The sequence below is a fragment of the Egretta garzetta genome, unplaced genomic scaffold (assembly GCF_000687185.1).
Source record: "Egretta garzetta isolate BGI_Z169 unplaced genomic scaffold, ASM68718v1 scaffold473, whole genome shotgun sequence".
Classification (NCBI taxonomy): Eukaryota; Metazoa; Chordata; class Aves; order Pelecaniformes; family Ardeidae; genus Egretta; species Egretta garzetta.
The window spans coordinates 2,506,090-2,527,876 of record NW_009259319.1 but is presented as its reverse complement, the minus strand read 5'-3'; the positions used below and the strand labels follow the sequence as shown (position 1 = coordinate 2,527,876).

General features: G+C 39.2%; 1 protein-coding gene and 1 long non-coding RNA gene across 2 annotated transcripts in view; one reads left to right on the top strand and one right to left on the bottom strand.

The window, feature by feature from the left end:
* Positions 1 to 2,442: 2,442 nt before the first annotated feature.
* The window catches only part of PGGT1B (protein geranylgeranyltransferase type I subunit beta), a 42,962-nt gene continuing 23,617 nt past the window's right edge, over positions 2,443 to 21,787 (bottom strand). Inside the window, 7 exon segments of the mRNA XM_035892097.1 lie at positions 2,443 to 3,019; positions 3,022 to 3,153; positions 8,188 to 8,296; positions 8,579 to 8,763; positions 10,378 to 10,423; positions 16,912 to 17,044; positions 19,804 to 19,955. Of these exon segments, the coding sequence (XP_035747990.1) occupies positions 2,973 to 3,019; positions 3,022 to 3,153; positions 8,188 to 8,296; positions 8,579 to 8,763; positions 10,378 to 10,423; positions 16,912 to 17,044; positions 19,804 to 19,955 (804 nt within the window). The 3' untranslated portion in view covers positions 2,443 to 2,972.
* On the top strand, positions 3,487 to 21,115 carry LOC118452048. Its single transcript, XR_004841678.1, has 3 exons — positions 3,487 to 5,104; positions 9,790 to 9,800; positions 21,104 to 21,115. It is a non-coding gene; the product is annotated as an uncharacterized LOC118452048 (long non-coding RNA).

The following is a 21,787-nucleotide window of genomic DNA, read 5'->3' as shown; positions in this document are numbered from 1 at the left end:
GTGACAAGACAAGGGGTAATGGTTTTAAACTAAACCAGGGTAGGTTTAGACTAGATATAAGGAAGAAGTTCTTTACAATGAGGGTGGTGAAACACTGGAACAGGTTGCCCAGAGAGGTGGTGGAGGCCCCATCCCTGGAAACATTCAAGACCAGGTTGGACGGGGCTCTGAGCAACCTGATCTAATTAACGGTGTCCCTGCTCCTGCAGGGGGGTTGGACTAGATGACCTCTAGGGGTCCCTTCCAACCCAAAACATTCTATGATTCTATGATACAGAAGCAGAACACTGTTAAATTACTTGCCACAAGAAATTTAACTGGTTATTCACATAATAAGATTTTTCACTGTTGTCCCCTTACTTATGCTTCTCCACCTTGATCCCTCACAGAAGGGAACCTGGTCACAGATAGGGAAACTCAGGAGCTATAGTTTAGGATTTTGCAAGTACGGATTTGCCCCAAGATAATAAAATACATCATTCCTCATGAAGCCAAGAGAGAAAGTATCAATATTTGGGCTCTTTCCCAGCAGACTCAGAGCACTTTATTCAACTCTTCTGAAATTCAATTCTTCCTCTAACAGGGGATGTACTAAATGCTAAAAAACTGGTAAGACAGTTCTCCAGCAAGGCAGAGAGGCACAGGTAGGTATGGGTAGGTAGAATTACATCTCATCCTCATTGCAACTTTGCCATGTTCCAAAAACTCACCCAACTCTACCATGGGTCATCTTGGGGCCATCGTCTGATGTCAAGGACAAGCAAATACTGTGCTATTTTGAATGACTTTTACCTAAAGGGGTTTTTTTTGTTTGTTTGTTTTTAATGGATTCTTAGCAAGGTATACCCCCAGGACCTGAGAGTCTTCTGTTCAGGGAAGCTACTTCAGCCTTTGCTGACCAACGTCCTCCAGGAAAATGGACTCCCCCAGGAACTGCAGTAAGTGTGGCCCCAGCCTGGTAGATCTTCTGTTTTACGACTCTCTACTACTTATTTGCAGCTGAATTTCAGGTCATCTCAGGTTATGTGGAATAAACCAGTTCCCAAGCTCTTCCTCACTTCACTCCCTCACGTTGCTTGAGTCAGTAACTCCCTCTTGCTTTTGCCCCCTGATTGTGATAGGTCGACCCTGGCCGGATGCCAGGTGCCCACCAAAACCGCTCTATCACTCCCCTCTTCAACCAAACCTTGCCATGCAAACCCAATACACTGATCTATGCACTTATCCTCGGCAGCTCAAATCCTTTCCACCATTCCACTCTCACTCCTCATTCCCTTCCCCATTTTTCTCTTGCTTCCACCCTCCGTATCTCCCAGTTTCAATATTCACTTACTCTGCACCAGTCCTACTCAAGCACCTCGTTCCCCCTCCCCAGTGCTAACCCTACAGTCCCTCTTGCTTCCACCACTCCAGACTTCCTACAGTTCTTCCAGCTATGTAACTTCTCTTCCTACAAGGAAAGCATAGGGACACGCCTACATCACGTGTCTTACTTCCAAGCCCTGCCCCATGCTCTGCTTTTCCAAGCAGACCACCACCACCGGTGATGTCCCCAGTGCCACCATGGCAATGAATCTGCTTATAGAAATAGAAACAATTTCTTTTAAGTAGGAAGGCTGCTACAGGTTTGGACATTGGGACTGTTCTGGTAGCCTGAAGATGCCCATTGGACCTCTCTGACACCTGTGATAGGGGTACAACTACTCTACCCTTTTCACTTGCACTGCATTGCAAAATCAGAATCATGGTTACTCTTGAAGCTCTTTTTGCTGACTGAAAGGGTCTATATCCTGTCTTATTGGGCTTGGTGGTGGCAAATGATGTGCTTAATCTGGCTTAAGAGACCTGTTATCTGTGTTTGGAAGTCCTTTAGAAAAAAGAACGTGCCTTAACGACAGGCAGGTAGACATCCTGGTGTCTACTGTATGCCTGAAACACACAAACTGACCTGCCACAAACACAACAGCTGCAAAGTTATTTGCTTTGATTCTGAGCAGCATTTCAAGCATAGGAAGTAAGGCACTACTACTAAGTAAGCTGCAAATGTTCATTATCTCCCTAGCAGTAAACCACTGCCACTTACTTTAAAGGCCAGTATTTGATTCTTTACACAGAATAGTTAAGAAACTCAGAATTATTTCACACTAAAAGCAAAATACATATAAAAAATAATCAGTGCAGTTGTACAATTTTAATGTACTGCAAAGGCTCGTCTTTGGAAACAGGTTCTAATGCTACTCTCACACACAGCTACTCCTCCAGAAGACTGTGTTGAGTGTCTCTTACTGACAGCAGTATGTCACACTCTCACTGAATTTCACATGAAGAGAATATTTCAGTTGAAAACTCTTTGTCTGGCTAATGGTCCACTGCATCTGTGTGGAAGCTACTCAGAAGAATTATGAAATCCATTTAGTAAGGCCACACAACTTTGTAAGTCCAGTATATTGAATAAAATAATTTTATTTGTATTTACTTGATTTTTTTTTAAACAAAGCTTATGGAATCTGAAAGTACACGATAAAAGGTAACTTTTAACTAAGACTTAATATGGGAGATTCTCTACCCAAAAATATGTCAAACATTAAGATCATAAAGAACTCCAAGGTTCTGTGCTATACTGTATGATATGTAAACAGATTTTGAAAATACATCCCCATTATATCTTTTGACACAGTATGCACAAATTTAAAAAAATAAAATAAAAATGAAGTTTAAACGCCTCAAGGGATTTCTTAGAAGTAAAGCCATTTGAAGAGCCATTTACAGTCTGCGGTGACAAACTCCTATATAATCAAAATATTTTTTCACAATGCAGAATAACCTGCTGAAGGCAACTCCCTATCAAAGTGATGCCAGCAACACAGATCTGATTGTATGACTCCAGCACTTAAAAGAGCACATTGGTTATACATGGCTTTTAACCTTGGGCTACAATTATGCTACCAGAACTAAATTCAAGTCTAAATCAGTCATGTAGAGAGGTGTGTGTCATCTGAACACTGTTTAGAGTCCTTGTTTTCCAGATCTGATGAAGGTGGTGAAGGCGCTCTGAGGTTCTTGTGCTTACATTCAGGGCAGGATGAACTTTGCAAATACCAGATTCTCCAATTAACGACAAGCCACAGATCCCAAAGTAGGCATGTAAAGCATCTGAAAGGACAGAAAAGCAAAAAGAAGATTATGTCAGGCTGTAACAGCCAAGTGTTCCTGGATTCCAACACCTGGGAGTAATTACAGCTGAAGAAAACAAATGGGTGCTACATTTGAAACTTAGTTTTGACAGAAGAAGTCGATTTCTGCCCAAATGCACCAGCGTGAACTGACAGCCTGCAATCTCTAGAACTAGAATCTCTAGTCTTGTTTTGTTTTATAACAATTCTTGCCCACTACTTTATTTCTTCTGAGTGCTCAGGCCAAACAGCAAAAGCATTTGAGGAGCTGGAAATAATTTCTGTCCACAAAGGAAATCTTTTTTCCCCAAACATGAAAGAATTTTTTGGCCAGTTACTTTATGAACAGCTGACTACTGACACACCAAAATTACTGCTAATAGCTGCCTAACAGCAAGATTCAGAAGTATGACAGAAGTCATTACTTTGCCTAGCTTCCCCCCTTCCTGAGAGAATGCCCTAAGGATAGGAATTCCTGTGGTGGCTTGATCAACCGTAACAGATGACTGCCACCAAAAAGGGATGCTCTTATTCCGCTGTCCCACGCTGCTTCTACTGCCTACCTTATTACCAGCACTACAGCTTGCTGAACACCCTCCATGACCTAAAGCAGTTGAAAAAAACATGGACCAAAATTAACCCAAGCAGGAGAAAAGGGACAGTTTTCTGACATTTTAGTGAATTAAACTAGTTTGCAGAAGCTTTTGCTATACACCAAAGCTAGTGCAAAAAGGAGAAAGAACCTGCAGCTGCACTTGGGCACGCTGGGAGGAAGAGAAGTGAGCCTGCCTCCTCTGGGCAGTGGCAAGCCATCAGATTAGATTATCTGCCCACGAAATCACAGGCTGAAGATGGCAAGAGGATGTGAACTTAATGTGCCCCTTAAAAACTCTCGACACTTAGTAATCTTGTGGAGGTGTTGGTAAATTCACATCTGACTAAAATGATATTTCAAGAAGGTATCTATATAGAGAGACTCTGAATGAAGGCTTCTACTTACCAGCATTAACATGCAGACAAAAGCATGCTCAGCAGATGCAGCCCCTACTGACCCTGCAGAAAGTATGTCAGGCAAGGAGACCTCAACTTCAGGAAAAACAGTATATTAACCCCTGTGGACAGCTGCATTGATATGCACTAAAACCCATATACAAACCTAATTACTTGTGTATTGCTATTTGGTGGGTTTAAACCTTCTTGAAATATAATTTTAGTCAGACATGAATTTACCGACACCTCCAAAAGTTCAGTAGCTGTGCAAATCCACGCTAGCTTGATACTCAAGTTAGTTCTAGCCAAAACATATATACACTGCCTGTGTACTCTGCTGTTTCAAGCTATGAAACGCACTAAGGTTTTCAAGGTCAAAACTGCAGGTCCAAACATTTTGTTCCCTAAGTAGCTCACAGATAGGGAATAGGGTAAGCAACCTTGCAACTGCCTGGCTGCTGTCTTAAAAACATAACGAAGTAAGGTGTATTTATACTTCTGTGAGAGCGAATCTCACTTTAGTGTTTTATATGTAGTAATTGTGCACACACATTTTCATCCTCTCACTCTTTTTATGTTCAATCTTTTTATCTTTTTCTTGCATAACCTGTAATTCACATGTGCTTCCAATTATTTTATGTTGCATATAATTTGAAGGTAACACACGAGATGCATTGGAGTTGTGGCACAACCTCCTGGGGCAACCTGCAGTACATCTAGTAATTTAAACGAGAAGTTTATTTAAATCTAGGCATGACTTATGCACAAGTCTGAAGAACCCCCAAAATGGCTCAGGTATGTGTTCTAGCAAAATGTTGTGGGTTAACCCTCTGGCAGCAAAGCACTGCACAGCTGCTGGCTCACTTTCCCTCCTCCACCCCACTGGGGGAAGAGGAAAGGAAGAGTAGAAGTCAGAAAACTTGTAGGTTGAGATAACGACAGTTTATAGGGAAAGCAAAAGCCGTGTGTGCAAACAAAGCAAAGCCAGGAATACATTCACTCCTTCCCACCAGCAGGCAGGTGCTCAGCCATCTCCAGGAAAGCAGGGCTCCATCACGTGTAATGGTTACTCGGGAAGACAAACACTGTAACTCCAAATGCCCCCCACTTCCTCCTCTTTCCCCTGGCTTTTATTGCTGAGCACAATGCCATGTGGTATGGGGTACCCCTGTGGTCAGTGGGGTCCACTCTCCCAGAAGAAAATTAACTCCATTAAACCACGTTAATGTGGTTTAATGTTTGTAACAAGTAGTATTAACAGCAAGTAGCAGATCTAACTGCTTAACGTGAAAGACTTGGAAAAAAATACGTTATCAGTAAACAAAGAACAGAACAAATACAGAGGGTGTTCAGTTCTATTTTGAAATACCAATCTCCCTACTAAGCCAGTGTCCATGCCTGCTTTACAAAACAGTACTACTACTACTACTAGAATGATATTCAGAACATTTTTCAGACAAAAGCCTTTTCTGTATTTGACAACCTCTAGATCACTATAAACAAAAATGACAGTTGTGTCCTGATTCACTTTGTTATGCTCAAGTTTTCAGAGGATTACTAGCATTTAGGAGTCTTTTGACGTTTTAGATTTATTTTCAAAGGTAAGAAAGTTTTCGAAGCTCACTGCTAAATAAGCACGCTGGTCCAAATACTATTTTAAATCAAGAAAAGGTGTTCAGTAATGTTATTGGCCTCCAGAACAAACAATATATTGATGCCTGTTAGAATGGGAACATCTGGACTACAAAATGATATTTCCCTGAATGATCAGTTGTGAAAAGTTACTTGTGACTTCGGAAGTCCATGTAATATATAATTATCACAAGTGGTTGACTGTTTTCTGCAATTTCTGCTAGTCTTCTTCCTAAAAACATTATTGCACAACAAAGACAGACTGACTATCCAAATTTAAACAGAGCTTTTATAAAGTAGGAGCTACAGAAGTTCAAATTCTATTTTAGAAAGCACCTTTGAAAAAAATGGCATATTCTTACTTCGCAAACTTTCCCTGGAATATTCTGTCACATCTGAGTTTTGCAACAAACCCAAATTGAGGCCACTGTTATCAGCTTTACAAATGCTAAATGCTTCAAGGAGAATGAATCATTCCTGTCCATATTCAGCCTCAACGGAACTATTAACTCATTTGTGAGATGACCCATGCCACTCTCATTACCTTCACATTTTGCATTAACATGGGAGTCAAGAGGACCGTGTACATTTAACCAACATTAGACTTTTGGGAACAATTGAGCTGCACAAATGCTTCTTGTTTGTAAAGTGTGAAACCTTTACTGGGGAGACATACAACGATCAGAAGACAAGTTGCCTTTTAGATACTAGGCTGAGCTTGTAGGAAGCTCGGTTGTGTATTTATGACAATGAAATCACAGTTCCACAGAAACAATTCTAGCAATCCTGCTTTTATAGCCATTCTTCACGCTAGAACTACCTTAACTTTTCACTCTTTCTTTCAAAATGTGAACACAGACTTGCCACCATCTGCCTGAGGAAAGAATGCTGCAATAGTCCCACCTGTCACAAGAAGAGAGACAGCAAAAGCTTGCTTCATCGGAAACAGCAGTGATCAGGCTGGAACACCACATAAATCAAAGCAAAGCAGCTTTATTATTAGTCTTGCCTTTCTCAAATCTTACCTCAAACAGTCACAGCCATGCTAAAGGACAGGTTAAAGAACTTTGCACATGACTGTGGTCTTTTTAATTTTAATTTTTTATTTTTTTTATTTTTTAATTATTTTTAATTTTTTTTAATTTTAATTTTTTTAATTCCTAGCTCACTAAGTAAATGGTTCATCAAGACAAACAGAAATATTTCCTCCAAGTGATAGTGACTGATATCTCTAATGCAGAATAAATACAGCTAAGTTCTCAGGAGTCCCAAGCCGGTTTCCACAGGAGTGGGGAGCACACATCTATCACAAACACTGTGTTTTCAGTGTGGTTCAACCTTGAAAAATTCTCAACTGTTGTTCAAAATGAAATGATGAAAGGATGAAATATCAGGGCACAGATTCTGAACAGACTAATCTTTAATTATGACTAAATTTGTATCTTATTTGGTCTACTTTCAGACCGTTTACCCTTCCTGTACAAAATGCGACTAGGCAACACTACCGGCATAACATTTGTTTTCACAAGTTTGCAATAGCTTTGTTGAATTCTAATATATTTTGAAATTATTTCCAATTAGAAGTTTTAGCATCTTTTCAAATTTTTCACTACTTCAAATTATCGACATCCAAAAGGATAATAGTTGAGATATACTACATATAATTGCTACAATCTATAAATCATATCTAGCTATGTAAACTTTGACTGGTTTTAAATAAATCAATGAACTCTGAATAAGCTTAAAAGATCCCAAAAGAACAAACGTTCTGAAATATTTCGCTCAGGCCATTTACAAAGATACCCACTGACACAGTATTCCCTTTAACTAGAACAGTTAAACACATATGGAAAAGCTTGTCCAGCTCTAAATAGATGGTGACGCTCTTTCAGTGTTAGTCTAAAGAACAATAGCTCGCTCACTCTGTGGCTGAACAAGGGAAAACTATACTCTCCACCTTTCCCTTTAAATTATGAAAATCTCATTGTCCTTTAGTTTTACTCTTAATTTTCCGTGCCTTCAGTAGGTGACATGACAATCATGAAGTTATAGAACACAGGCTGGAAGGGACTGGAAGAGGTCCCCTAGCTAATCCAAAGTAAGATCAGCAATAACTACATATGGGTCACTGTTGACATGCAATTGTACATCATTTTATTCAAAACAAGCAACGAGAAAAGTCTCTATGATGACAGAGTTTCCATGACCTTTTAATGAAAACTCTTAAAGTGACTAATGATGTAATGATTGTCATGATGTCTCAAGGGTTTTTTCCATTTTTGAAGATGACCAAGGAAAAAAAAAAAACTTTGTTCACACCTCTCGGATGTCTGACTGCTGGAATCTGCTTCTGACTTAGAACACACACACACCATAATTTTGAAAAGTTTACCTGGATGGCTATCTGGCCACTTGGCAAATCCACCAACAAGGCGATCTTGAGTTGACAGGATGTAATTTCGGTTTTTCTCAAAATTTGTATATTGGAATATGTTCAAGAGCTGAAAAGAAATTAGACCATTACAGTAATATATCAAGCCTCAGTATATTTTTAATACTAAAATATAATGCCTGTTTATGAGATAAGCATTGATAGCAGAGATAGCACTAATCTGGTAAACCTCCATATCCTGCATTTTTGCAAGATGAAAGACCTTTATAGCAATCTGTGCATATTCATGAACTTGTGCCAAATATGTAACTCTTCCAAGGAAAGAAAAGATATGATGCTTAAAGAAATCAAAATAGGTCAGTAACTACCCTGTAGCTGTTCTGTACGCTACCTTCAATGTTGCTCCCACCCAAAAGGAATAGCAAGTGTCTACAGGTTTGTTGGGTCGTCCATGGTAGCCATTCTGTTGTCTCATTATACACCACCTTCTTATTCTGTTCAGTTCTTTTTCCGAAAAAACTTCCTCCAGTTTACCCATCAAACACAGCGATGCAATACCACAAAATGTAGAGCCACCTGGGAAGAGAGAGTTGGTTTTGCAATGTTTTGATACCCAGATTTTCACTGAAGCATGCACGATCTCAGTCAGAACTTTAACTAGCGTAGTAACAATTAAATCAATGGGTTTTTAGAAGTATGAAAGTGTTAATTTTAAGTCTAAAAGCCAAATAAATAAAAACACTTTAGATCACCATGTATGTCAAAAGGAAAAAAAAAAACCCAAACCAGCTATTGCACAAATAAACATGAATTCATTTTCTTAAAGCTGGATTGCCACTCAGTGCTGCGCAATTTACATTACACAGCAGCCCAGAAATAAGTAAGTTGCAATGCAAAAGAAAACATTTCTTCCTATGTAACTTAAAAAAGAAAGCTATTGGGATGCCAGGAATCAGACTGAAGCAGAGATGCCAAAGGCAGTCTCAGACACAAACCCCCTGAGGATATAAACAGACAGAAGTGTCTGATGAGCAGAAAGCCCTCCCCCCAAGAAAAGGAGGAAAAAAAAAAAAAAAAAAAAAAAAAAGGCATCATTAATACTATGAAAAGACTGCTGGATTTTCATGGTGGTGATAAACACAAATTACACTTCTAAGGAATTTTTTGTTGTCAAGGAAACTGCAAGGAAAATTTGGAATTAGAAGGGAAACTCATGTTCTTTGTCTGTGTGTCATGGCCATGACTTTTAAAGCCCAGCAAAACTCTATTACCTGATACAATAAAATTACAGCCTAGGAAAAGACCCTGAGCAAGCTGTTGATACAAGACTTGGGGCCCGAAGTTCTTACACTATCCTGATGCTGGAAGACCCCAGGAACTCTAAGATTATTTTCATTCTGATGCTGAAATGCAGCAGGAGAAGGATGATGAAGTAATGCTGCCTGTTATCACTAGCATTCTCCAGTAACATAGTTAGCCAATTTTGTAAATTTGTAGAGGTATTAATTTAAATTTTTCAACTTTATCCATCCTGCAGGAATAAAACAGATGGAATACTATCAAAGTTCAATACTGAGGATAAAACTAGCAAACAGTTGCTAGATTTAGTATCAGTCACATAAAAGTCAACAGGTTCTCTGTCACGAGCAGACCACTACTTCACGGCATTGAAAAGCATTTTGCTTAAAAATATCAGCCCTTGGGAATTCCTATCTTCACAACTACCACCTGTTTACAAAAATTAACTGCTGCTTCAAGATTTGAGCCCCCAATGGATGCTGTAATCTATCAGAGGAAATATTTCTCAGTTTTTCTAATAGCTGCTGAAATTGGAGATTATCAGGTGCACTGCACAAAATCTCTTGCAGATAAATCCACAGAGTAGCAATGGTACATGTGGAAAAAGTTTGCTCTGTCAGCAAGAGACAAGAACTACTGCCAACACCTTTCAACAAAACATTCATGAGGTAAGATTAATGGAGTTAATATATTAAGAGCCCATCTGGTCTGATATTAAGCTAGAACTAAGGGAGGAAGACAAATGATATTCTGAGGCATGTGGGATTTGCTCCTCCTCATCCCACTTCCTTAAAATCAGAGAAGAAGGAAAGGCATGACATACCCTGCACCTCTTACAGCATTTTCAATCCCAGCCTTAAAAATAGGCGTAGAACATTTTAACATTCTTACCATGAGATTCCAGTCCAGCTCCCTGTGCCAGGCCGTTATCGTAAGACTGAAGAAAAAAACCCCACAAACCAGTTACTTTCGAACTACGTCACCTTCACAGACACTGCAATTTCTCAGTTTAGTAGCAAAATTATCATCAGACTATAACCACCATTTAACGTGATTAAATTCTGAACCTATGCCTCGAAAAGCTCTTGACACAAAACAGTTAACAAATCAGCCCTGCTTCAACACAGGCAGCGTTTGTGACTTTCATGGAGTTCATTTTAGTTGTGACGTATGTTAAAAAGTCTGAAAATGGGTAAACATGGCTTTGCCAAAGAGGGAAAGCATGTGATACAGATAACCATTAAAGAAAAAAAAACCAAACACCCTGATTTTTTTTTGTCTTTATAAGAGAAAATGGATACATTAATTCCAAACAAAATTAAATGGATAAATTCAATCTGTCTCTAACCCCCAAACTGGTTAACATACAAAAAGGCAAAATGCAAGGTGCTACTGTGCACACAGTAGTCAAGTACAAGAAATGTTTTAGCAAAGAGCAAGAACATCAGGCTTTAAAAAAACCACGAAGACAGGGGGATGTGGGGAAGAAGCAAGAAGCGACAACATAATAAAGCATACTATTGGAATAATCTTAACATGCCCTATAAGGTATTACTGTTAAAAAATACCTTAACTATGCTGAAAAATCACTTTTTTAAGTGAAAGAAAAAGGAGAAACTTGAGTCTGACGAACAATGCACCAAGAATATTATAGCACTATAGTACCTATAGTATAGGTCTGTTACGAGCGATCTAGGAGCAGATGATACTGTGTATGTAGGAATAACAACCTCTCTTCCCTGAAAATTTATGAAATCATTTTGCATTATAAGAAACAAGAGATGACAGTAAGTTATTCATAAAATGGAAAATGTTTATTTTACAAGAGTTCGTAGGCTACTTAATAAATTATCACTGGACAAATACCAAACTGTTTAGTAGGAAAAATTAAGTTTAACTTCTTAAGTTAAATTACACAGATCCTAAGACCTTCTACATTAAGTGCTCAATTAATGATTGGTTCAATATTTGATCAGACAGTTAGAAAGCATTTTAAATTTCCCTCTCCACCCCATGTGCCGACTACAAATTTCTCATGTTTTCTCCAAAATATTTAACAGTGGCTAGTGGATACAGGACCCCCCTGGCAGACCACTAAAGACTCCCATAGTCCTAACCAAAGAATGGCTATAGGAGCTAGCATGTCTTTAGGAATGACCCAAGTGTTATTTTGTAGGTCGATTTTTAAAGCTGACACTTGAGAAGAAAAAAGGAAACAGAAGCAGACACAGAAGCTACATTAAAATTCTATTCCTCGGGTTTTGAGTTGTTGCTGCAGGTTGAAGCAACTGAAAAGACTTAACATCTGATACATACACTTCAAGCAACCAGTCGATTTTAAGTAATCCCAATGAACATCTGAGTGTTAAAACACACAGTGTAAACTCTTCATACTGCCTTTTGAGAAGGCAGTGCAAATGTGCTACCACACTCCACAGACCCATTAATTGCTAAACAAAGGCAAGCTGATTAGCAAAGCTATACTGGCAAAGCTAATTAACTCTACAAACAGTAATTATAAGAGGAGGTGGTTTGCTTTATGTATGACAAAGTAATTAGCTCTGGAGAAAAGCTGGCAAGTGTGGGTCCCAGACAGTGTACTATGTTGGGCTGTACAATTAGCTTGAAATTTTAACAGACAATAGTTGACCTTTGGCTGACTGGTGCCTATTTATTTACAGACAACAGCTGCTCTTTGAGGACTTGTGTGCATTGAAGAACTAGGGAAATACTTTTGTTTCTTTGTCCTCCTGAAAAGACACGGGAAATTATACGCAAAAGAGGCTCTAGGTTACTGCAACATGAAAAGTGCATAATTAAACACTATTCTCAGGAAATGTGTAAATCCAGTTGGGTACAAATCGTTGCTTCACAGTCTAAAAAAGTTTCACAACCAGCATAATTATATCAACAGACTCTTATACCTGCATTTCAAGAGGACTCTACTCTACTAGAGGCAGCCGATGCTCTACAAGTATCTTGCAATACCTCCACTTAAAAAACAAATTTGTGGCAAACCAAGCAGTGTTGCAAAAAGCAGTATTTTTGAGTCTCTGGAAGTCACTCAAAATTTCAGCATCTTAACTGTTTCGATTAGTGATATTTCTGACTTTTGAATATGAAAGCCAAAAATGAACCTATGCTGATAAAAACTGTGTCTAGAACCCAACTATTTTACTGACAATAAAACTGATCCAGAGTTATTTTCGTGATCAGTATTGTATAAACACTTTTTAGTCAAGTGATAACAAGAGGGCTATCCATTCTGTATAAAGATTCCACTCTTTTTAACAGTTACTTTTCTGAATAAAGCAACACCATTGTTTCATGTTGCAATCTTCTGCTGTTGTTTACATGCCTATCTACACAAACCCCCTCCCTCCTTTCAGCTGTATTGAATTATATCTGTCACAGTTCTTATACTGCATCACTAAAGAGAATAAATTCCAAAGAATAAGCTAAAAAATCCAGAAGCTTATTACAAAGATGACTGTGTTTAACCAGTCATGTTACTCTCCATCCAGATTAGTTGCACTTTGCATGTATGCCAATTTGAGTAACTGAAAAAAAGTCTGCGAACTATCCCTTGCTTCACCTATGTGCAAATGATGACATATGATAGTAAAACAAAACTATACCTTTCTGTCTCGGTTTACTACTGAGCAATGCAATCCCTTTTGTTTTAAGTACCAGAACGAGGTAACGTTTTAGTAAAACAGGAATAAGCGTTTGTAAGAAAGTCTATAGCAATATTCACTGTATAGTTAGTTACACAAGGAACAACTAATGAAATAAATAGAATTTACTTTGAATTGTAATATATATAGGTTGTTTTTAGCATCATCTACAAAATCTTAACACGAGAAATCAAGCTAACATTCTTGGGTACCACATCTACATTCATTGGATTTATTTAAGAAATACACTAAGAAATCCTTGGTTCACGTGATAGGTAACTGAATCAGAATACATCTCACGGAGGCTTGTGGGAAGAGATGAATGACAAGAAGGAACAATGACCACTGCAAAATGATTTTCACAAAGGGCTACTCCCCGAATGCCTGAAACTTCTTCAGACACATCTTCAACTCTAGGATGTGACCTGTGACCAAGCAGGATGCAAAGATTTTGTATATTTGCCTAGAAGTGCCAGACACTTTGCAACCAAGTTAGTGCACTGAAATACTGCTCTGACCAAACAGCGCACACCCAGAAAACCCAGACAAAACGGGTGTACGTGTGCATACCAATTCTGCAGTGAATTAACAGTATACCAACACTTCTAAAAAAGAAGACCTACTGAAGACAGAGTCTAGTCAATCTACCAAGTCACAGTAATCCTGGACAAAAATACAGCATCTCTTGTTACACATTAGTACATGCTAAGACGACTGCTGCCTGCAGAACACTGCTTACAGGGTCTCTTTAGGTGACTCTCTGAGCTAGCCAGGAAAAGACACAGTCTTTGTGTTAAGCTACAGTGTCTTCTGGACTTCAACCACACCCAGGCTCCAGTTTTACTTCACTGGTCAACTGAAGTATTACTTGTGAGCCCTTCCAAGAGGTCTTGTTCTGTTCAGGCTTCAATTTTTTTGTCAATTCTCCCAGTAGGAACATAACAATTGGAATTTGCAGGTACAAGGATTAATGCTAAGGCTCTAGAAAAAAAAAATATAGATTTGGTTCAAGATCACTGTAGACAGTAAATCTCTAGTGCCATTTCAAGGCTCCAAAAAATCTCCACTTGCCTCCTCTACCAGTGGCCTCATATGATGTTCTCTAGCTCTTGCCTTCGAAAGAAATAATTGCTCCCTGATCACTTAATCTTTTTAGTGCTACTTATTACTTTACATACCTTTGTCACACTCCACTTAATCATCTCATTTCCAGAATGAAGAGTCTTAGCAAGTAAATGTTCCTTTTACACAAGTTGGTTCATACCTCTGACAATTCAGCTAAACTTTCTTTGCACCCTTCCCAGTTACAACATACCCTTTGGGACCAAAATTACACTCAAGGGTACAAAACTGAGTGTACAAAATATCAACTACCAGTTGATGTGATGTATAGAACAACACAATGAGGAATGTGCTCTTTGGTTTTATTCCCTGTTCTTTCTTAGTATTTGATTCTCCTATCGTATCTCTTCTAAGCTATCTGATTAAAGGCTAATCTCAGTAAACACAAGTGTCCAGCAAGGATCAGAGAAGGAAGAACCCTCCTGACCTAATCAGTGAAAAATGAGCACCCTGACTCAGCTGCTCCCTCAGACTGCAAAAGGCGAACGGATAAATCATTGTCCCTGGATGAAACCCACTGAGCGGATTCAGTGGAGATATTCTCACCCTGCAATAAAGTGGGCTACTAGCTACGGGGGTACAGGAGCTTTTATGGGATGCAGGAGAAGAAAATTCTGGGATTGTATAAAGGTTGTCACAGGGTGTTTTCTGGGGAATGCAGGGGCATACAAAACTTATTATGGGATGGTATGGGAAAGGAGCAATGGGGAGAAAGGGAAAGATCAAAGCAGACTGGGGAAGATCAAACAAGGGAAAAGAGAGGGAAAAAGGGAATAAAAGGTGCCAGTAGAGCATGAACAGGCTGCCAGTCTGTATGCTTGTACGACTGAGCTCTGCTGATGACCTCGATTGGTCCAAGACTTACGGAATCCTATTTTTAACTGTCACCTCTGGACAGGCACTAGCTATTCTGAGTATCTGTACGTATGTGAATGCTAGCAAACTTTAGGTACAAACAGCTGGTGGGTAAGACAGGTAGGTCTGAGTACCAGCAACTGGAGTGGGACCATGAACCTCAGCAGCTCATAGGCTGACCTCCCAGAAGTGGGGGAGACATGGGCTCTAGGGGACAGCTGTTGGATGGACTATCAGCACCAAGCACAACTTCAAGGCTCTCTCATTCTTCCCACTTCACCACCCATCAGCAAACAGGCTGGGGGTGGAGAAGAAGCTGGGAGGGGACACAGACAGGACATCTGAACCCAACTGACCAAAGGGATATTCCATATGCTGTAACCTCATGCTCAGAAATAAAACTGGGGTAACAGAAGAAGAAGGGGTGGGGCAGAGGGAGGTGTCTTCCAAGGTGGCTGATGCTTGCAGAGTGGCTGGGCATCAGTCTGCTTGTGGGGGGTGGTGAGTGATTGAGTTTGCATCACTTGGTTTTTTCCCTCTTCACTTAGCTAGCTCTCTTTACCGCAGTCCATGATTTTTCTTGCTTTTACTCTTCCTATTGTCTCCCCTGTCCTGCTGAGGGGCGTTGCAGGGAGTAAGTAGAGTAGAAACATATTAAAAGGCATTAAAAGCAATGTAGGTGTAATAGTATAAAGTTTTGTTCATACTCTCAATTCCAGTACACAGGCTAATGTCATGAATGCACAATGTATGAATTAGATTAAATTTACATTTTTTGAAAAAGAACATAGGAAGAAAAGTAGGTTCCTAGCCAGTCTATGGAGTATGCCAGAAAGCTTCTTGTGATGTACAGTAAGAAATGCTTATGCACCTCCCTCCCTCCTTAAAAAATAAACAAGAAATAAAAAACAATTTCATCTGAAGCAGGAGACTGAATCTTGTTTAGACTTGTTTCTCACTTAAATTTTACAACCTCACTGCTGGCAGCAACTGCTAAAACATACTGCATTACAAGCAGTTGCATGTCATCATAAATTTGGCTCTTTTGTGGACTGAAAGAGTTTACTATGTATGTTTACTCACATTCACAGAACTTCAGTTTTCAAGCTTACTCATCTTCTTCGAAAAACATTTATTTTAATCTTGGAAAATTAAACTCAACTGAACTAATGAAAACATAATGAAAAAAACCTGAAAACTCTTTTGCTCCAACTACATACCAACATAGCTTACACAGACACAGAAAAAAAATGTGTATATAGTAGTATTTTTCCTTCATTCCAAATAGCTAATAAATACATAATGAAGTGCATGACTGGAAGCACTTATTAAGCTTGAACTGATGTCAAGAATTAGTTTTTCCTTTGATTCTGTATATAATTTAAAAAGCAGGACAACTCATTGAAATGCGAGAATTTTATTGATGCAGTGCTTTATTTATGTACTTTTTCTAACTTATATGAACACCAGGCCCCTGTTTTCAAAAACTTGCTTTCCATTTTGAACGGATTTTTAAAGAAAAAAGGTCAGAATCAATTTGCAATAAACAAACATACCAAATAAAATTATCTTGCCAGTATACACATTACAATGAAAACACAAATGCAAAAAAACAATGTAGTTTTTCATTTTGACTCGCCAATGCAGGAACAGAAAAGAAACAAATTACCATAATATTCCAATTTGGATAGAGAAATTTTTAGTCCTAGTTAAGAACTAAAGCTAGTTAGCTTTAAAACGTAGTAAGAAATAACACTTTGCAAATACTCACCATACTTCTTCTAATGTAGTCTATTGCTTTTTTCATATCCATGCCTGACCAGTTATCGAGCATGTAGCAGATGCAGGAAGCACAGTACACAAACCTCATATCATTCTCACTTCCTTCCAGTACTGCACAGAAACTGAAAGAAATGTTTCCGTCATTATACACTGTATAGCCTGTTATATCAGAAAATATGAAAAGCAGTTCAAGGTATTGCATAATTTTTCCTTCAAAAATTAGTTACTTCTATTTACAGTATTCACATAACTACAACCCAGATTTTCTTTTTAGGAGATGTGATTCTAACTACGCCAAGCAAAATGAATAGAACTATTAACATTTAGGGGCCTGGGTGACATTACTTGCAGCAATGAAATTACACTGGTCTTTATTTATTCAAAGACATTAATGCTTACAGTCTTTCACCTATCACAGTATATACTGATGTACGAGTTACCATTTTAACATTTACTGCTTCAGGAAGAATTCTTTGCCTTCCTAGACATCTTAGTAGATCACGAGGCCTTCTTTCCTGACTGCAACTTCAAAATCGCATGTGTGTATAAATGTAATTGTTATTACTATCATTTCTCATACAAATGGTGAAAATTACCTGCAATCCAGTTCTTCATTTCTTATGGCTACAATCTTTCCAATTTTTCTTTACAATCTGGGCTATCTAGGTACAATCCTGTGCTCTCTCAGAGACCCTTAAAATGAAGATGCTTGCTGTGATTTGATGCCTGACAAGCCTCCATTTAGTTCAAAGAGCTACTTAATATATTTTGATGACCTAACCATTTGCAAGAAGCCAGCACAAAAAGAGTATTTTGATGAGTTCTGACAAATCTCTTCAAAAAAAAAAAAAAAAAGAAAAAAAAAGTAATTCTGACTTCAAAGACAGTCTTTTAAGGACGACTATCACCACTATGACACTCCCTCTTTGACCCTGCAATTCAAGTATATACCCCATTATCTTCTTGAGTAGAAAAGCCTCCAACATTTACTGGCAGATACTTTCATCTCTCCTAACCCCAAGGGTGCTAGGCCCTGCTCTCTGCAGCTCAAACAGGGATGAACTCCATCGCTCTCTGGATATGGCACAGGACATTCTGGGAAACCAGGACGCTTCTTAACATGTGCCAGCACTGCGGTTTACAATCTCGCCCCATCCTCGGGTGACAACTGTATTGTATGTTATCCAGATACTTCCAATCACCTTCAGCTAAGGTAAGGCAGAAATTAAAATATGCACATTTATTCATATTCTGTAAAAAGAGACAACATAATAAAAAAAAAAGTCTTTTAAGTTTCTGTTTCTTCACACCTGTCTTATTAACTGACACTAGCATACTTATACTAGGGTAACACCAGAAAAATGTCTTTTTCCCCTCACTGAGTTCACTTGCTGTTTCCATCTGGACAAGATGGTAGCTCAGGTTCTGGCCTTCACACATCTTCCCTCTTTGGGGCAGAAAGAGTGGTTTTCGTACCTATGAAAATGTCTGTTGCACTAGAAATTGACTGCTGCCAAAGCAACAATTATTTACTACTGCAAAGCACTGTCCTTTCCCTATAGGGGCTAGCTGGCACTCTGCAGCAGGGAATAAATATAAAATACTGCCTGCACATTAAAACCACACATGATAGAAACATGTAGAAGAGGTTAACTGCATGCAGCTTATTACTGTAATCAGGCAAGATGACAAGTAACCACTTCAAGATGCTGCTGACTTGGGAGCAACTCCCTCCTTTTGGATATACTTTAAAAACAAAAATAGCCCAACATACAATAGGAATCCTTGGAGCAATGGAATGGGCACTTCCACGAGCTGGAAGAATCTGCAAACTATAGCAGATCAACAAATACATGTATATCTGTCTGTATACATACATTAGGACTTGACCCATCAAGGTCAGTCTGCTGTTATAAACAACAGAAAACTGTGTATCATTAGTTCATATTCACCACTTAGATTCTGAACATTCTGGAGTTTTGTGTTTGTTTTTTGTTTCTAAAAACACATGCAACATTACATTTTTTAAAGTTGTGCTACAAAAAAACCCTTTTAATTACTGGAGATGTCTAGGTGATACACAGCCATTTGACCTTAACAAAAACTTTCTTAACTCAGAGGGTGACAGCAATTTCACTGTGAAGTGAAAGATAGTTCCTTCAGGAACAACATTTCTATAGTTCTGCATTTCTTAAAGTACTCTTTCAAAAATGACATTCAGTAAAATTTAACAACATAGACAGATCACGTGCACTACCAGAAGTTTTCATTAGCTACCAGCTTCAGCCTGGATTAAAAAAAAAACAAAAACCCCACCAACAGAAGTAGATCAAGTATATGCCATCTATTAAAAAATGCATGCAAAAAGGACAGCTCTCACAATGAAGTTTAGTAATATTAGATTTCTATTACAAGTAATATATAGGCTAATTCACCCTGCATATTGATATCTTGAATCTCTCAAGACTAAATAAAGCCCACCCTCCCTCAAAGCAGGGCAAACATCATCATAGTAGTGTTCCAGGGCCCTGCAAAAACCAGAGAATATAAATGCAGAAAACATCACTTATGTGAAAGACAGAGCAGAAAAACTACTATCATCAAGCCATAAACCAATCCATTAACTTTCCAGTAATAAGTATCTACAGTTGTAAGCAAATACTGTCATTCTCCAATGCAAAAGCAAATCTATACACAAAGTGCTGTTTGGTCCTGTAAACTGCCACGTGTTTTACGACCGATACTGATTACCCACCAAAGTTTTTTCTAACAGAAAGATTATACAGCTACTTTCATAAAAAACATAGTTTTTATGTTTCATTCCACATCTGTGTTTCCTGTTAACCTTCCAGAAAGTTGCAGAACATAAAATATCTTTTACCTTCCATCCTCTAGCTGGAGAGCTCTCAGTCCTGCCAGTACGGCATCTTTATTTACTCGACTTAAGTCATCTCCAAGAATAACCAGACATGACAGACCTGTGTAAGTCATTGCTATGTGCCCGCTATCGTAGGGATGAGATATACCTGGACCCTAGAAAAAAGGGGGAAAAAATAAAAATATTGAAACATCATAAGGTGTTGTATTACAGCCCAGCATTTGTTTTTTTTAAAAAAATAAGATGTAAACAAAGTTCTTTTCCCTTCACTCATTTTGGTTAAACTGAAGGCATCCCACTCAGCTTTTCTAATCAAACTAAGCTACTGTGCAGCTCTGCTACCCTTGTAAACAGTTGGTCAGTAGAGGAAGCTTTGGAAAAAAGTTTTGCCAAGAGTGATGTTTATGCAAGAGTTAAGCAAAAAGATGGGATGTGCTCAACTGTACCTAAGTTTATCCTGACACACCACTGGGCATTAACTTCCTGGCAGCTGGGTAAGCACTGTTAAACAGCCAAACCTCTGGAGGTCCCTTCAACAAAGATTTTACAATCTAATGATCTACAAGTAGAAAGCAGTGTGAGGGATTATTAGTAATCTGTCAATTGAAGCAATACCAAAACCTCTCATCCACTTTCACCTCTATTCTAAAACAATAATCAGAGCTTAAACAAAGTATTTACATAGCAAATAATGTCAACTGAGAAGCTAAAGTGAGAGTTAAATTCTGAGTAGTCCCACCATAAAGATCGCAATAATGGGCGGGGGATTGATACAGCTGTGCTAAAGTTACTATTTTGCCTTCTGATATTTTATAGGCATATCCTGGACTGCACCACTTCATGAAAACGGAAACCACATGTAACAAGATGACTTTGGATACTTGAGATGGTTCAGTTTGGAGCAAATGGGAGACAACTATTTTAAACAGGGTTAAGAGCTATTTCAATACTGAGTAGTTGAGACAAGCGAGTTTTAAAATCACATTTTACTAGCATTATTGCCTAGTCAGTTGCCATTTTTATTTTGCAATTCATCCTAAAAACCCATGCAAAAAGCCATATAAAAACAAATTTATGGTTATGTTATGAGTAACTGGTATTTTTCAGGCAAGTCACACTGATTTCCAAAGCCAAAAAGCTTTGCTTCTAGTAAGAAAGTTGGAGGAAAATACTTATTACCCACTAGACAGCAAGGGACTGATCCCACACTAGGGAATCAAACACAGTTGGGAAAGGGAGGCAGAAAACAAGGTGAAAGTGGCTGCAGCAGCACTGAAAAAGCTCTAGCTACGCAACAGGGAAGGGGAAAAGGGAGTGAGTGCTGATAGCTGCACTTCCTCTCCCTCATTTCCAGCCCTGTACTCTCTGTTGAGAAGGGGGCACAAATCTCAACAGCCCCCACTCCTACCCCTCAGCTGCCAGTGCCCCCATCACTGCCTCCTTCTGTCTTGCAGATCCCCCAGTCACATGCACACAACCACTGAGTGGTGGAGGCTGGCAGGGACCTCTGGAGGCCATCTGGTCCAACCCCCTGCTCAAGCTCAAATGGGGCCACCTAGAGCTGCGTGCCCAGGAGCATGTCCAGACAGCTTTTGAACACCTCCAAGGATGGAGACTCCACCACCTCCTTGGGCAACCTGTGCCAGTGCTTGGTCACCCTCACAGTGAGAAAAGTGTTACCTGATGTTCAGAGGGCACCTCCTGTGCCTCAGTCTGTGCCCATTGTCTCTGGTCCTGGCACTGGGCACCACTGAGAAGAGCCTGGCTCCGTCCCCTCTGCACGCTCCCTGCAGGTATGTATGTACACTGATGAGACCCCCTGAGCCTTCTCCAGGCTGAACAGTCCCAGCTCTCTCAGCTTTTCCTTGTAGGAGCGATGCACCGGCCCCAGACCGACTTCCCCCTGGGGCACCCCACAGATGGAGGACAGCTGTGCCCTCCAACAGCTTAGAAAAAGCTACTGCAGTCATGAAACATGTTTTTCTAA